The 15,942-nt window shown below is 44.2% G+C and overlaps 1 protein-coding gene across 1 annotated transcript; it reads right to left on the bottom strand.

Moving 5' to 3' along the window:
• Positions 1-209: 209 nt before the first annotated feature.
• On the bottom strand, positions 210-11,479 carry wdr97 (WD repeat domain 97; the record flags this gene model as incomplete). Its single annotated transcript, XM_080793328.1, has 17 exons — positions 210-385; positions 488-546; positions 935-1,092; positions 1,387-1,558; positions 1,745-1,866; positions 1,964-2,158; positions 2,849-3,079; positions 3,201-3,329; positions 3,424-3,579; positions 4,168-4,290; positions 4,548-4,706; positions 4,926-5,004; positions 5,199-5,257; positions 5,708-5,840; positions 9,905-10,145; positions 10,971-11,119; positions 11,271-11,479. The coding sequence occupies 17 exons, from the start codon at positions 11,477-11,479 to the stop codon at positions 210-212; spliced, it is 2,550 nt and encodes an 849-aa protein (XP_080649454.1).
• Between the last annotated feature and the right edge of the window lie 4,463 nt (positions 11,480-15,942).

Here is a 15,942-nt window from a genome sequence, read left to right as displayed (position 1 = left end):
GTTAGAAATGGGCTTTTAAAATACCTTCCTTTCTTTTTTTTTGTTTACTTCTCCAGGTATTATAGCTAGCTATAGGTAATGTCTTCTGGGTTTTGTCACGTTTTGTACACTAGATGTGTTTGCATCCCTCAATAAAAGTATGTACACACAAACTTAGCTAGGTTTTCAAGGGGCCCAATTAGTTTTGCCTGGCAAAATATCTGCCATCGTCACCTGTAGTACTCTACATAAGAGCTTTTGAGAATGAAGTGTCGTTGTGGTATGGCCTTTGGGTATTGTAGGTGGATGGAGAAGGGAAGGAGACTGATCCGAGGTAATGGCAAGGTGATGACATTCGTAGAGCCCATGAGGAAAGGCCGGTTTGAGACAGGGGGCAGGATCCTACCTGTGGGACGAAAACCCACTGTGGGTTAGAAAACATGCATTTATTCCCCTGGTAGATAAGTGTGCTAGTTTCTCCAGATGTCGAATTTGTGAAATGTACTACCTGGCCTGCGTTTCCGAGCCATGCAATAATTCTCTCCTAGACGGTGGACTGGCTGAGAGCTATTAAACACACAGATGTACAGTAAGTATTTTTTAGAGGAACAGGTTAAAGCCTAGAGACTAAATAAGACGCACTTTTTTCTCTTACTGCAAAAATTGTTAAACTTCCGAACTACAATTGTCCCCAATAGTTTAGCTAAGATTATCTACTTTTGTTTAATATGTTGGATAATAAATGGCAAGGGACTTTGTAAGGTTACTTTTGTTTTGTTTTAAAAACAAATATATGGTACCGTGTAACATTCAAGAAAATAAATTGTGTCATACTAGTGCAAGATAAATTCCTTAAGTCTACACTGACTAGTAATAGCCTACCACTATAACAGGTCATATAGGATCTATATTGTATGTACATTGTACTGTAAAAGTATCTAATGCATTAAAGTACCAGTAATTAGACGTCTGGAGAAGCACTGCATCTTTGCGGCCTTTAGGTGGAACATAATGTGGATTCAAAGGTTCCTCTTTCTGGACTGAGCAGAAGTAATTCAGTACGGTCAAAGGGTTCTCTGCGTTGGTCTGGGGGGAAATACATCTGCTATGTTCCTGGAGGTATACAGTAGCAGGAGAGAGAAGGAAAACGGTTTAAGCGATACCTACCTCCACATTACCACGCCAATCATCAACGCTGTCGTATTTAGAGGTGTTGGGGTCAGAGAAAAGGACATACACGGTGGAGAGATGATTCATGCCCTCATTTGTCATGCCCCTGCTCTGCTCTTTTGTCGTGTTTAAAAATACTTTAAATTAATGGTGATGGGGAATTTAAAACCAGTTTCTGTCCTCAAGAAACTCAATCTGCAGCCAGAGCTTAACTCGCACCACACACTTCATTTATACCATATACTTTGTGGTCCAAAACTCCAACCAATTGTCGGCTCTGTCCCGCAGACTCTTCCAGGTGTCAGGGTGCTCGGGCCGTGACTCGGATTCCCAGCTTTCCAGCTCTGGCCACAGCCACTCCTCGGCCCCTTCTACTCCCAACTCCTTCAGCAAGCCCAGCACTGTTTTTCTGTGCAGGAAGGCAGCATTGTACATAAATATATTTGGACTGATTCCATGAATCAGTCAAAATATATGCTCCACCATGCGCATTTGAACATTTTCACCTGGGGGTAAATGGTAAATGATCTGAATTGCTCAATAGACATGCATTGCCGTTCATTGTATAGCAGTAGTGTACTACTGTGCATCTTACTGGAGAGACAAGTCTTTATAGGCCAGTAGAGAGAGAAGCGTCATCGTCAGGTCATCGCTGTCAGGTTTCAGACATACTAACAATTTTAACGTTTCACTAATCAAGGTTCGTTCCTCAAGGTCCTGAAAAAGAAACACACACACACACACGTGAAGATTTGGACACAACATTTGGAAGTAATGCTTCAAACACAAAGAGGAAAGCTTGGGCATGGATTACCATGTTTGGCCCCACGCATTTATACACAGAGTCGATGAGGCCTTTGAACACGTTGTCCGAGTTCTGCAGAGGTCTCTGACTGTGCAGCATCTGCAGCGCTGCCAGGAGCTTTGACTTGGACGTAGCAGTGCAGTGGTTTAGGCAGCCCAGCAGATAAACAGACAAGTCCTCTGGTGTTAGCGTGGATGGAATACACTGCATACATGGGGGCACATTATTATACAGTACAATATTCTGTGGTGGGAAAACTACTCAGCTATAGTGTAGATTCTGTCTTAACACAAACATTAAATGCCATTGACAATGAATGGAGAATTTATTGCTTTATTATAGCGCCCCTCACTTCACACGGGTGTGATTTTTTTTACTTACAGGAAGTATAAGTATTAATAGCCTAAATTGTCTGTTAGTTAGTAAGTACAAGTTTGGTATTCAAAATGTACTTAAAAGCAGAAATGTATGGCATCAAAATGTAGCAAAAGTAAAAGTACTTGCAGTACCATTTCACATGTTTTCAAATGTATAAATATTTGTATGTACAAAAATCCTTAAAAAATAGGAAACACTCCAGTAAAGCAAAAGAAAATCCTCAAACGTGTACTGTTGACAAAACTAGCAACAGTACTTGAATAAATATAAATGTACTTAGTTACTTTACACCACTAATATACTATACTATATATGTATACACACACACACACGCACACACACACACACACACACACACACACACACACACACACACACACACACACACACACACACACACACACACACACACACACACACACACACACACACACACACACACACACACACACACACAAAAAACACACACAGCATGTCACGCACACAAAGGGAAGCTTTGAAGATTACTTGTATTACCCTATGATCTGAATAGATGTCCTTGAACCAGCCCTCCTCTGCAAACTGCTCGAGGAACCCTGGAATCTCAGGCGTAGATGTCTGGGGTGGTGTTGGTGGAGGAGGAGGTGGAGTAGGGCTTCTGGAGTTAGGCTGCATTCTCGGAGAAAGGGTCTCAGCAGACGTTGTTGAAAGGGTATAAGGAGGCGTTCTTGGAGAAAGGGCCTTAAGAGGCGTTCTTTGGGAAGGGTTCTTCGGAGACAACAACTAAAGGTCACTCAGACATGCATGCTGTCATATCGAGCGATGTGCTTTCACCGCAGCACAACAATTCATTACGGGGTGCAGAGATGTTCCATGTTCACTGTCTCACCTGAAGTGTCATGCCCACCCTCCGAGGAGGATGGAGTTCCTCTTCTTCTTCTCCAAGAAGAGACACTAATGATTCCATATTATCCGGATATCCCACAACCTTAAACTTAGCCCTTTTCTCTTCTTTGCTCTGTATGGGGACATCAAAACAGCTTCAAGCTATTTGCGAATTTCTCGCACAAATAATAACACATTCCATCTCAAAAGAATGCTTGTGCACTCACCTCTACTACATCCCAACCCAAGTGATCCTTGAGTCTGTAGGGTTCCTTGGGAATGGTTTGTTCAGCCCCTACAATGCCTACATTTGCTACAACTATCGAGTTGGGTTGGCTTCCTGATGTGTTGCACTGGGCTGGAGCTGGCTTTTGCTGGTTTCTCTGTAATGGCGGAGAAAGACTTCTGTGATTTTTCAACTCTATCTACATCTATTTATTGTACGAACTTCAGGCACACAATAGCACTGCAGCTATTACTGTATTGTCCATATCCTATCCTCCATATCGGTGGAGTATTGCTTCAACAGACAGCTGACTTGCTTAATATAATTCAAGCGTAGCTTTTTATTTCTGAAAAAATATGAAATTACCCTACTTTTATTTACATACATACAATTTATTTTGTAAAATAATGTAGACATATTTCTGTTACAAATAAAAGTCCTGTTTGCAAAATTTACTTTGATGCCAACTCCAAAGGTTGGCATCAAAATATACTTACATTACCAAAAGTAAAAGTAGTAGTTTAGCAGAATGTCCGATTTTATGTTTTCAAATATATACACAGTATTAAAATCTTTAGAAAACAAGCTCACGACACAATACTCAAGTAAAGTAAAAAATACCTCAAATTGTACTTAAGTACAGTACTTGAGTACATGCACTTAGTTACTTTACAACACTGGACAACAGCAATCCAAAATTAACCCCAATCTCACCATCGAATCAATGCATACAGTGAGTCTTTACCTGGTTCTTCTTAGTCTCTGAATCCACACGCTCAGAGAAGAAGCCTTTTACCAATATTGGAGCGGAACAGGGTTGTTCTTGTCGTGGTTTGGGACGAAACAGGAGAGCTTTCCGATCTTCAATCTCAAATCAAAGTATATAATTAGTGATCTACTACTTGTTGTGTGGGATGTAAACTGCATTCAGATGGGTATATACAGTAAACTGCTGCAGTTGTTTCAAGCCGAGGCTCTTCATCAGGTTAAACGGCTCGAAACATTGTCATTAAATTACATTGGAACAGAAGAGCATGCAGGACTTCCTTCATGATACTTTCCAACCCATGGCACCCTCAACAAAGTGACGTGCATTATTCTATTAGTTTTTGTAGTTGAACCTACCTTAATCTTCGGAGGTGTACCATAAATCATTTTTATATAGCGATCAAAAGCATCTTTGCGAGTTTTGGGCGTAGAGGAGGGTTTTCTTCCCTTGCATTGTACGGTCCCTTGTAGGAGGGAAGCCAGGTCTTTGTTCCGGGACAGCAAGGCCTCATAGTCCTGGGTTTAGAGATGCACTTGTGTTGTCAAAAGTTATTATAGTTAACGAAAACTAACAAAATAACGAAATTTTAAATTGAAAAAAATAAAATAAACATTTTCGTTACCTGAACTAAATAAAAACTACAATAAAAATATAATAAATGATAACTAACTGAAAATGTATTGTGTGTTTACAAAACTAAATTAAATGAACTGAAATTATAGACACACACACACCTGACTCCATAGATCAGCATTCTGTAGTGAATCCCTGGCAATACCTCTGAAGTTTGTCCCATTTTCCTCTGTTTTGGCCCTGTTAGAAGACCAGTTTGTAAAGATCATGGTCACAGAATTTCAATCACTTATTAATTAATTTGAAAAAACATTTTTTAACATCTTTTTAATTTCATAAGAAATATTTATGAAATTAAAGGATACAATCATATTGTACATGTATATGTGTAGCGACATGCCCAAAATAGTGGCACCAGTATTAAAGTGGATTACCTGTGTTTGAGGAACATGGTGATGTCAGGAACAGGCTCTGATGTCAGCGTGCAGAGAAACTGTTAACAGAAAATGCATACAGTGGAGGAATGTGCAGTCTTGCTGTGAAAATGTCCCGACCCTGGGAATATCAGTTCTCGTAATGCAAAGTCAGCAGGGTGAGATTTCCATATTTATGAATACATTTCTCCATCCATCCAGTGATAATTTCGTCGACTAAAACTATGATGGAAAATGTTCATCTAACAATTAAAACAATAGTGGTGAAGAGATCCAGTAAAACAATGTGTTTGGTTGCGCTCAGGTGTTGCACTCTGAAGTGTACAATCAGGCATAAATTACCAGCAAAACCAACTGTAGATTTAGTCGACTAAACTCGTGTGATATTTAGCCGAACTAAAACTAAAACATTTCCGATGACTAAAATATGACAAACTAAATACATTTTATTAAAAAGACTGTGACTAAAACATGCATGCATGCATCCATCCACTAGCCTAGTGAGTTACTTTTATATGGTAGTCAGGTGGTAGGAATGTGGCACAGCTGATCCTGTACAAGTCCCCTCTGATGCCCAGCAGCAAGTCTCCTCCATCTCCACTGTAAGCTATGCACTCAGGCTGTGCACTTAGCTGTAGTGTCCTATTAGAGAGGACACCAGACTGTAAGCTATGCACTCAGGCTGTGCACTTAGCTGTAGTGTCCTAGTAGAGAGGAGTCACTGTTGTGCCACAAGCTCCCCACGTTCCTAGTCCCTCCCATGCACGACATCATAGGGCAAGGGCCGGGTGTCTTCCTCAGCCAGCAGCCAGCACAGGTGTGGCTGATTCCAATCAGCCCAGCTGCTCCACAATCACCATCAACAGAGGCTGCCAATATAAGCTGCTGAGAGCCGGCGCCCGACGCTTGAACGTTGCTTCCAACAACCCACCCCTGACTAGAGATGGGATTTATGGCTCTTTGAAGGGAGCCGGATCTCTAGGATCCGTTCCTTTCAAAGAGTCGTTCAAAAGACTGGCTCAAAAGACTGGCTCACGGGGCTCACCGATGGGTGGGGGCCTGGGGGACAAAAAAAAAAAAAAAAAACTCCCAAATGTCTGCCCAGGGCCTCCCTAGTAACTCCCCAGTGTCTCCACAGTGCCTCCCCAGGCCCTTTCTGAAACCAGTCCCTTGACTTGAAGTGCTCTCGGGAGGTTCCCTCGTCAGGAAGTGCCCCTCCAGCTGAATCAAGTTCCCTTGATTAGGATGCTGGATATAAAAAACTGTTTGGAAATACACTCGCCCTCCTTGTGCAGAAACAGGAAACAGACACCATTCGTTGCCATGGTTACCGTCATGCAATTGTTTTACCTGTTATTTTGTTTGTACAGTTATATTGCATTGCATCGTGTATGTTTGTGTGACATGTGGATTTCATTAATATGGAAAAAGGAAATACAGTGTGACTGTCAAAAATGTCATATACATCCATGGTGTTTATAAGTCATTGTTAAAAGTTGTTTTGTTTGTGTGGTTTCATTTATAGTTTTTCACGGTGGGGTAAATAAAGAGCCCTTGTGAACATCAGTTGGAGCGTTGTCTATTCTGCATCAGATGAAGATTGTTTAGGAGGCGTTTATTTATTATTTATTTGTGGTGGTACTTACATTTGTAGGTTGCGGTTTCCATGCGGACAGAGAGCAGGGCGAGTGGCGAGGAGCTGGTTTCAGAAAGGGGGCCAGTGTATCCATCCTGTTTAGGATCCCAGATTGCCCTGGTTGAAACCCCCTTGCCCCCATCCTCCTCTAAAAAGGAACGGCTCCCTACTGTGAACCGGATCCCATCGTTCCTTTCAAAAAGCCGTTCAAATGATCCGATTCGTTCACGAACGTCACATCTCTACCCCTGACGTAAAGTTTTGATTTTGGATAAAATTTCCTTTTGCATACTCCTGTCTCAGTGTCTTTGCCTTTGGGGTCCCCGGGCACATTTGGCTTAACAATTTGAGCGTAACAGACACCAGACTGTAAGCTATGCACTCAGGCTGTGCACTTTACTAGTGTCCTAGTAGAGAGGACACTACACTCTAAGGCAAGCTATGCACTTAATTGTAGTATCCCAGTAGAGAGGACAACAAGATACAAGCCGAAGCACCGACATAACATCCATAATTAAGAAATAAAGTTGAGAAAGCGACACGACATGACATGACAATACCACAATGTAAATTTACTTCAGTAAAAGTACTAAAGTATTAAAGTACTAAAATAAAAGTACAAAAGGAGCCTACTCATTATGCAGAATGTCCCAATTCACACGTTTTCAGAAAATGTATAAAAGATCTTTCAAAAATAGCAGATCCACAAGCTCACATTGTGTCGCCTCATGATCTGCTATTTCCAAATGGCCGAAATGTATATTGGGCCAAAGTGGGTAATGTATGTTTTGTAATAATATTCCAAATCTACAAAGTAAGTGTTTTCAAATAATTGTTGTGGAGTAAAAGTATAATATTTGCCCCTGAGATGTTACCTGATGAGACGATTCTCCTGATTCCAAATACGTACTGTCCCGTCCGCGCTGGCAGAGGCAAACACTCCAAACTCAGGGCACACACACAGGCCTCCGTAAGGTAAGGTAAGGAACACAGGAACACACACACACACACACACACACACACACACACACACACACACATGACACACACACACACACACACATGACACACACACACACACACACACACACACACATGACACACACACACACACACACATGACACACACACACACACACACACACACACACACACACAGTAAATAAGGCCTCCAAACTTAGCGCACACACACACAGGCCTCCGTAAGGTAAGGAACAGGAACGCACTCACACAATGTAAGTAAACACTCGGAACACAGGGCATACAAAGGCCTCCGTAAGTCGTAAGCACGCATGTAAATAAACAATGACACACACCGGAGTCACCGAACACCTCAATATGCATCAGGTACATCTCATTAGGAACACATTACAATTGTCAAGGTCAAGGTTAACGTTCTAGTGGTCTCCTAATGTGCCATAGTGGTGTCCTAGCTCAGCACAGCTCAAGGCCTACTCTTAACATTTTTAAATGTCTGTGTTTTATTATTCATTCATTGTTTTGCCTGATTATTATATTTTAATGAGACGGTGAGACGTAGGAAGGGCCCAGACAGGAGTCAACCCACAGAGCCTAGTCCTTCCACGCGCCAGAACCTGGTTCTCCCAGTCCTGGCAGAGTAGTTCCGGAGCAACGGATTGTGTGGCCTTGGTCTTTCCATAATGGGACTGATCGAGGGTAGCTACTGGGACATAAGTCGGGACTTGATCACTCCGGCTGGGTCACCTGAGTGATGCTGTTGCCAGACCCGAAAACCCAATGACCATGGGATACATCACTGAGGATACGTCCCAGGTGCATCCATGCAATGTTTTTATTATTATTAATGTTGTTTTATGCATTTGCTTTTAGTTTTTCTTTACTGCTTTGTAAAGCACTTTGAGTTGCATTTCAGGTCATGAAAGGTGCTAATAAAGTTTATTATTATTATTATTATGATAGCAATTCAGTGTCATTGCGAATGCAGAGAGCACTTACTATGAGACCTAGCAGATCATGTCTGTCTGTCTGTGTGTCTGTCCCGCTATCCAAATATGGAGTGTGTTGCATCAGCAATCACTCAGCTCCATATATGGGCACAAAAGGGGCCAGGTCCACTCAGCTCCATATATGGGCACAAAAGGGGCCAGGTCCACTCAGCTCCATATATGGGCACAAAAGGGGCACCATAAGTCCCCAAAGCATGCTATACGTCCAAAACCCAAATATGTACGAGCTGCGTTCGCTTCCCGCGTTTGCGCGTCTTACTCGTACATATTATGAAGAAAACCTGGAGACTGACATTCTGTAATTGTGTGTCGTGTCAAAATCAGAACATTATAATTGTGAGTAAAAACTCAATATAGAATTTGTAATGGACAAGGACACGTCTTCCAGGGACACATGTGTCTGTGTGCGCCTTGCGGACATATTGATGACTCCACCCTCTCGCTTTACCGTACTCTGTTGGTAAGGGTGCACAAGAGAATCATTTTAACCCATTCTGACCTGAGATCAGATTAAAAATGTCTTCTACATCCTGACAGTTTTCTGAAAAAGCTATGTTTCTATGTCAGTCGTTCTTCGATTTAAAAAAAATAGCAGACCTACAAGCTCGTAGAGCTCGTAGAGTACAAGCTCGTAGAGCTTGTAGATCTGCTATTTTTCAATAGCTAAAGCATAACATAATGCTAACACCAAAAGGGGTTCCTGCCCAGAATGGGTTTTAATAGAGTTCAACTGTTCCTTGTTTCACTAGATGGCTTAATGAGATTGTATTGACACATCTGGAGAGGCTTTGCGTTGCAAAGAGTTTAACAAAATGTGAATACACCTGGCTCATATCACGGGTCCTCTTCACTCTGCTGACTGTATTGTATGACTGCTCTGCTCTGTATAATTGTTAATGTGTCCAACTTTTCAATTGTGGTACTTAACCACCAGTAACACTAATCATCATGATAGGTTCATGATTTAAGTTTATAATGCTTTATAATCTGGTGCTTGTTTGTTTTCTTGTTATGTCTTTTATGTCTGCTAAATCAATAAAATAAATATTAAAATAATCTTGTCTCTGTCACCTATATGGTACCCCATATGGCCTTCGCCTGCAGGGTGGTGGTCAGTAGTAGGACTCTGGCTGAGCAGGCTGTATTGCGTCAGCAGGCTGTGTGATGTGGTACTGTGGGGGTCCTGGGAGAGCAGGGCCAGTCGGGGTCCCAGCACGGCCACATGGAGCACAGACTGGCCACAGTACAGGCTACGATGGAGGCTGAGGAGGCACTCCTCAGAGTAAGGACACACCATCCATATCGACACCGTTTGGTCTTCACCTGAGAGGGAGAGGAGGAGAAGAGGGTTTCCAGTAGAGTTGTTCCGATACCAGTATCGGAAATGCTGCCGATGCTGTGTAAAATGTTACTATTGCTATTGGTCAGTAATATGCCAGTCTACACCATTCCCATACAACATCATTTATATCCCATTTTTTGTGTCTTCCATTAAAAAAAACAGCATATTTCCAAAGACTTAAAAGAGTTTATTTTTTCATTAATTAAATTAACTAGACCGGTGCCCGGCTGTAGAGCACAGAGTCGGTAATGATGGAAGTTGGAGATCCATGCCCCACCCGGTTATGCAATACCTGTTGTATCCGTGTTCCACCCATCTGTCTGTGTCCCTTTTATGCCCCTTATATGGAGATTTCTGTATCTGTCTCTCTGTGGCCCTTTTTTCCTATATATGGAGTTCTGTGTCAGGCATGACCAAATATGAAGTGTTGTGATGTCAGAACAGGCCAGATCCAAAGTGTTGTGATGTCAGGCATGCCCAAATATGGAGTGTTGTGATGTCAGAACAGGCCAGCTCCATATATTGACACTGGGCAGGGGCCCTGTCCAGAACCCGGGCAGAGGCCTTTTGTGGCGGTCCTGGATAACCGTGGGTCCGACCGACTCGACACCGGGCACTGCACTCCCTGTGGGGGTGTGGAACGCGTGTGTCGAATTTGAAGTCGGTGGGGCGAACGGTTCTCGAGTTACGTGCATTACAGACGTACACACAGACAGACATACAGAGACTTGGTGCATTTATAGATATACAGTAGATTCCAACATATTTCAAAAGTATTTCCTAACTATTGAACTATAGGCATGTACCTATGGTGAGCAGGTGGCTGTTCTCAGGGTCAGTCTGCATGCCAGGGACTCTCTGGCCATTGTGTGCAGGTGTCCTGTGCAACAATCTGCCATTGTTCAGTTCCAGGACACTGATACAGCCTCCGGTTTGGCCAAGGACCACCAGAAACCTGTGGCAACACAGTCACACAAACATAGTCAAGGCCCAGGACAGATAACTTCTTCAGCACTTCTTCTTAATTTTTCTAGAGCAAACATTTTTAACTAAATTCTTTGGTGTGTGTGTGTGGGGGGGGGGGGGCTGCAGCAGGAGTAGCTCACTTGTTATTGGCATCGTGTTGAAGAAGAGCCGCCACGTTCCTGTGACTGTGTCCTGTCTCCTCCTGCAAACTCCTCCACTCCTGGAAGGCCGTCTGGGCATCAGCCACGTGACTGTAGAGAGCCAGGCAGGAGGCCGGCCCAGGGCCTGGACCAGGGGTCTTGTCATCACCCCACCATGGGCCCGTACCTCTCCCCCTCCACTCATCCATCAGTGTGCCTGGGTTGGTCAGAGTGTCGGCCTGCAGTGTTCATTTTTTGACAGCAACATTTTGAATTCGTTTGAGTCTTTTGAAAAGTTCTGAAAAGTTTTGGTTTCATTTTAGTTTTACTTTTAGTCGACTGAATATCAAAGATTTTTGTTGACAAAAAAGTATAATGGTTGATTTTTTTACACTTGGTTGCGTGCTGAAAATAGCAGCTCTACAAGATCTGTTATTGTCAGAGCACAACACCAGAGCGCAACCAAACTTAAAATAACTTGTCTTTTAGTTCCACTGGATCTCTTCTCCACTATAGTCTCTCCATAACATTTTAGTCTACTTTTTATTTGTTGACGAGATTGTCAATATATTTAGGCTCAGTCATCATTTATTACCGGTAGTTTTTATTTAGTGTTCGTCAGTGAACTCCCGACGAGCATTTTTTGTCACAGTTTTTAGACGGCAAAATCAACACTGGCCTGCAGCACCGCGCCTGCCTCCGTCAGGACCAGCAGGACCTCTCTGTGCACGCAGTACGCGGCGCTCACAACCCTCTCCGCCGCCGCCGAGAAGGACGACAACACCGCTCCCGTTTCCGCAGCCACCAACACCACGCTGCCGTCCCCAATCACGCAGAGCGCACGGGAGGTGTAGGGGGCAGCGCGGCAAGGCGGGACAAGGATCTGCCTCAGCGGATTCCTCCTCAGAATCAGAGTCAAAAAAGTAAAAAAGTGGGTGAAATTTGTTTTTATTGTTCATCGTGTTATAAAACAAAGAAAGGGAAGAAGCGGGGGGGCGGGGGGTTAGGAGATCAAAGCAGGAAAGACAATTTAGATGCTCGTTCCACACCCAAACAGCACACTCGTAGGGTCTCTCTTAGGTAATTTATAAACAGCACAGCCATGGGGTCTCTCTGATCAGTGATCTTATTTACAATGCAAGTAAGGGCTTTCCAGATATTTACAAGCTTGTTTCACAAACGGCACAGCCGTAGGGTCTTATTTGCAGGCTGCACAGCCGTACAACCAGGGGGTCTGTTTTCCACAAGAAAAATGTCACATAGTATACCTCACGTCTCCTCCTCCTCCTCCCAGCTTACAGTGCAGGGTGTACACGCGGCTGAGTGTCCAGAAATCCACCCCGCCGTGGCGGCAGTAGGAGAAGATGACGGAACCTCTCTTCCCGGCCACCGGGCCCCCACCGATGTACGAGGGGGGATTCTCACCGCCGGTGTGGACGCACTGGACTTCCTCGCCCCGCGCCTCCATGATGTCCCAGCAACGCACGGTGCGGTCCTGAGAGGCTGAGAGCAACATGGCCGTCTTGGAGCAGTACAGCATCGAGGTCACCAGATCTGGACGGACGGACGGACAGACAGACATGAGGAGGGCCCTTATACCATGCTCAATAGCCAAAGGGATATATATATATTATATATCCAAAGAAGCCACATACACGAGAGGTAAATGGTAATGCAAACGTTTACTGTGAATCAACAGGGGAAATGATGGTACAGAAGGATCCAGTCACCTGGAGCTCAGGTGCCTATATGCATGTTCCCACACTGCCATGACACTGTTGCCATGACAACACCCAATCATTCCTGGTGTAATGTGTGAAACAAACAGAGATAGACAGAGAAAGCAACACAGACAGATAGGAATGTGCATGTTTTAAAAAGGAGAATAAATCTGCGCATTCATCTGCTCCAATATAATGTATTGACGACGTTTCGAGCCATGGCTCTTCATCTGGTCAAACTCGAGTTTGACCAGATCCAAGTTTTCCAACCCAGCACCTCTTCTAAGTGATGTACGTTTTCTATGAGTTTTTGTAAGACATTATTTTATTACGTTGGTGTCCTGTGAAAGCCATGCAGAGCTCCCAGTAGGGACCCCAGACTTTAATGGACAGGTCTTTAGATGCCACGATCAAACGGTCCAGCTGTGAGCAGTGCACTACTGAGGTGATGTCACTAGAAGAAGAGAGATGTTATACCGTCTCAAACCCCCCCCCCCCCCACACACACACACACACACACACACACACACACACACACACACACACACACACACACACACACTTCACGTACCGCGAGCAGAGGTTCTTCTTGTGTTCCAGTACGTGCCCGGCATCGAGGTCGACCACCGTCATGACTCGGCCGCACACAGCGAAGGCCCTGCGGGGTCTGTTGTGACGCGGCGGGGCCAACGCCATCTGAGTGAACACACTGCGGCTCACGCCCTCCAGTATCTTCACCTTGCACTGCATCGTGTGCGTCATGACGGCCCACACACACACGTTGCCCGCTCCCGCAGTCACCACCTGCAATGGAGAACATGACAGTACTAGACTAGATAGACTGTTTTGACTGTGATTATTTGATTTATTTTCTAAAATGTTTCCTTTCATCACCCAGTGTCTCAAATTTTCACCCAGTGTCAATTATCTAATGTAATCCTTGGCGCTAGACTCTCTACCAACCTGGGGAGAGCAATGGACTGACTAACCTCATGCTTCCTTCTATGCATGACGAGTCAAAGCCACTTCTTTTCACCTGACAAGGGAGAGTTTCCCTGGTTGGAAGTAGCGTGTAGAAAGAACACGTTATTCCAACGAGTTCCTTTCCCCTCCATCAGGCGCCCCGGATGACCAGGGGGAGGCAGTTTAGAGACCAGGATTGCTGCATGTATATTGTGAGGGTACCTATACCTAGGGAAAGAGAAGGGAACCTGCACACTCGTATGCTCCAAAAGATAACTTTTATTGACGACGTTTCGAGCCAAGGCTCTTCATCTGGTCAAACTGACCAAGAGCCTTGGCTCGAAACGTCGTCAATAAAAGTTATCTTTTGGAGCATACGAGTGTGCGGGTTCCCTTCTCTTTTCATATGTTACTTTTTGAACCCAGCACCTCCATGAAGTGATGTGCGTATTTTTCTATAGTTTCTGTACCTATACCTAGGGGACACGGGAGAACATGAAAACTCCATACAGAAAGGCCCTTTTGTCAATCCCACCCAGGCACTGATAACACGGGGGAGAGAACACGCCCCCCAGCAGGAATCGAACCCAGGACCTTCTAGCTGTGAGGCGACAGCGACACCGACTGTGCCACCGTCTGTGATTGTCTGTGATTATTATGGTTATGCCTCCTATGAGCCTTTACTAAGAGGACATTTTGTTCACTATACAGGTCTATATAGAACTCAGTTTAGTGAGCAAAGCATGTTCTCATCTGTCGGTAGACTAGTCTGTCAGAATAACTATTTGTAAATCTAGCATCGTCATTGTAGAAAAAGCCACGTGTGGCTCTGTCCACTAACTGAGCTTATCTATTTGTGTAATCTTGTTGTGTAAGGGAAAACATGTCTGATATTGAGGAGCCTGCATTTGCATGAGACAGTCTCAGAGAGCTCTCGACCTTTGTTAAATAAATGCATTGATTCATTCCTTCATTGTTTTTGAGTGGTGCAACCACTCCAAGGAACAGCAATGTCCGTGACGTTAACCTACCTATGTGGTAGTTCACCTATGGTTCACCTATGTGACTATGAGCACCAGTATGACTATGAGTACCAGTAGGGGCGCTGTTGTGCCAGAAACAGAGAGAGAGATAGTGCTGCACTGTTGCCTGCTAATGAGAGAGAGAGAGAGAGAGAGAGAGAGAGAGAGAGAGAGAGAGGAGTGGGGAGAGAGAGAGGGGAGTTGCACCACTCAGTTCACACAGGTGTGATTTCTTTACTGGAGTAAGGTAAATTCCTAATCCTGCCACAACACACCTCTGTGGACGAGTGGTGCCCCACAGCCTGGCACACACGTACATCCAGGGGCTGGAGGGCTGATGCCAGGCGACGCAGCTTGCCGTCCAGCAGGGTGAGCACCGGCCCCGGGCCCCAGCCCACCAGGCGACCGCCGGGCAGCTTGGTGGAGGTCAGGCCCATGAAGGGCATCGACATGGAGTCGTCTGTGGCAAGGTTATTGTAGTTAACAGAAACTTAACGAAATAACGAAAACTAAAGTTGGAAAAAAGAACTGTCAACTGAACTATATAAAAGCTACTCATTGTAGCTTTTATATAAAATACACGATGACTAACACTGTATTGTGTGGTTGTATATCTGTAACTGAATACATTTTTAAATGCTATCTTTTGTTAAGTTTTTATTACACAATATCAAAACTATTAAAACTAACTGCATTAGAAAATATATATATTCAAAATGAAGAATCTCTATTAAAACCTTGGTCTGTGGAAGCTCGACGTCGGCCATCTGGCTGGTAGAATTGGACTGTGTTGTCCTGGTGCAGGCTGATGAACGCTGCCGCGGCTTCACAATACATCATGTAGCGCACAGGGCTGACGGAGGAAAGGTGACGGAGGTGATGGAGACCGTGAGTGAAGACAGGGGGGTTGTTGTCATCACCATGTTGAACCTGGATAGAGACAAGACAGGATTGTATTACTGTGTC

The sequence above is a fragment of the Protomyctophum bolini genome, assembly GCF_963924005.1.
Source record: "Protomyctophum bolini genome assembly, chromosome: 21".
Lineage (NCBI taxonomy): Eukaryota > Metazoa > Chordata > Actinopteri > Myctophiformes > Myctophidae > Protomyctophum > Protomyctophum bolini.
This window is presented reverse-complemented; position numbering and strand designations above follow the sequence as displayed.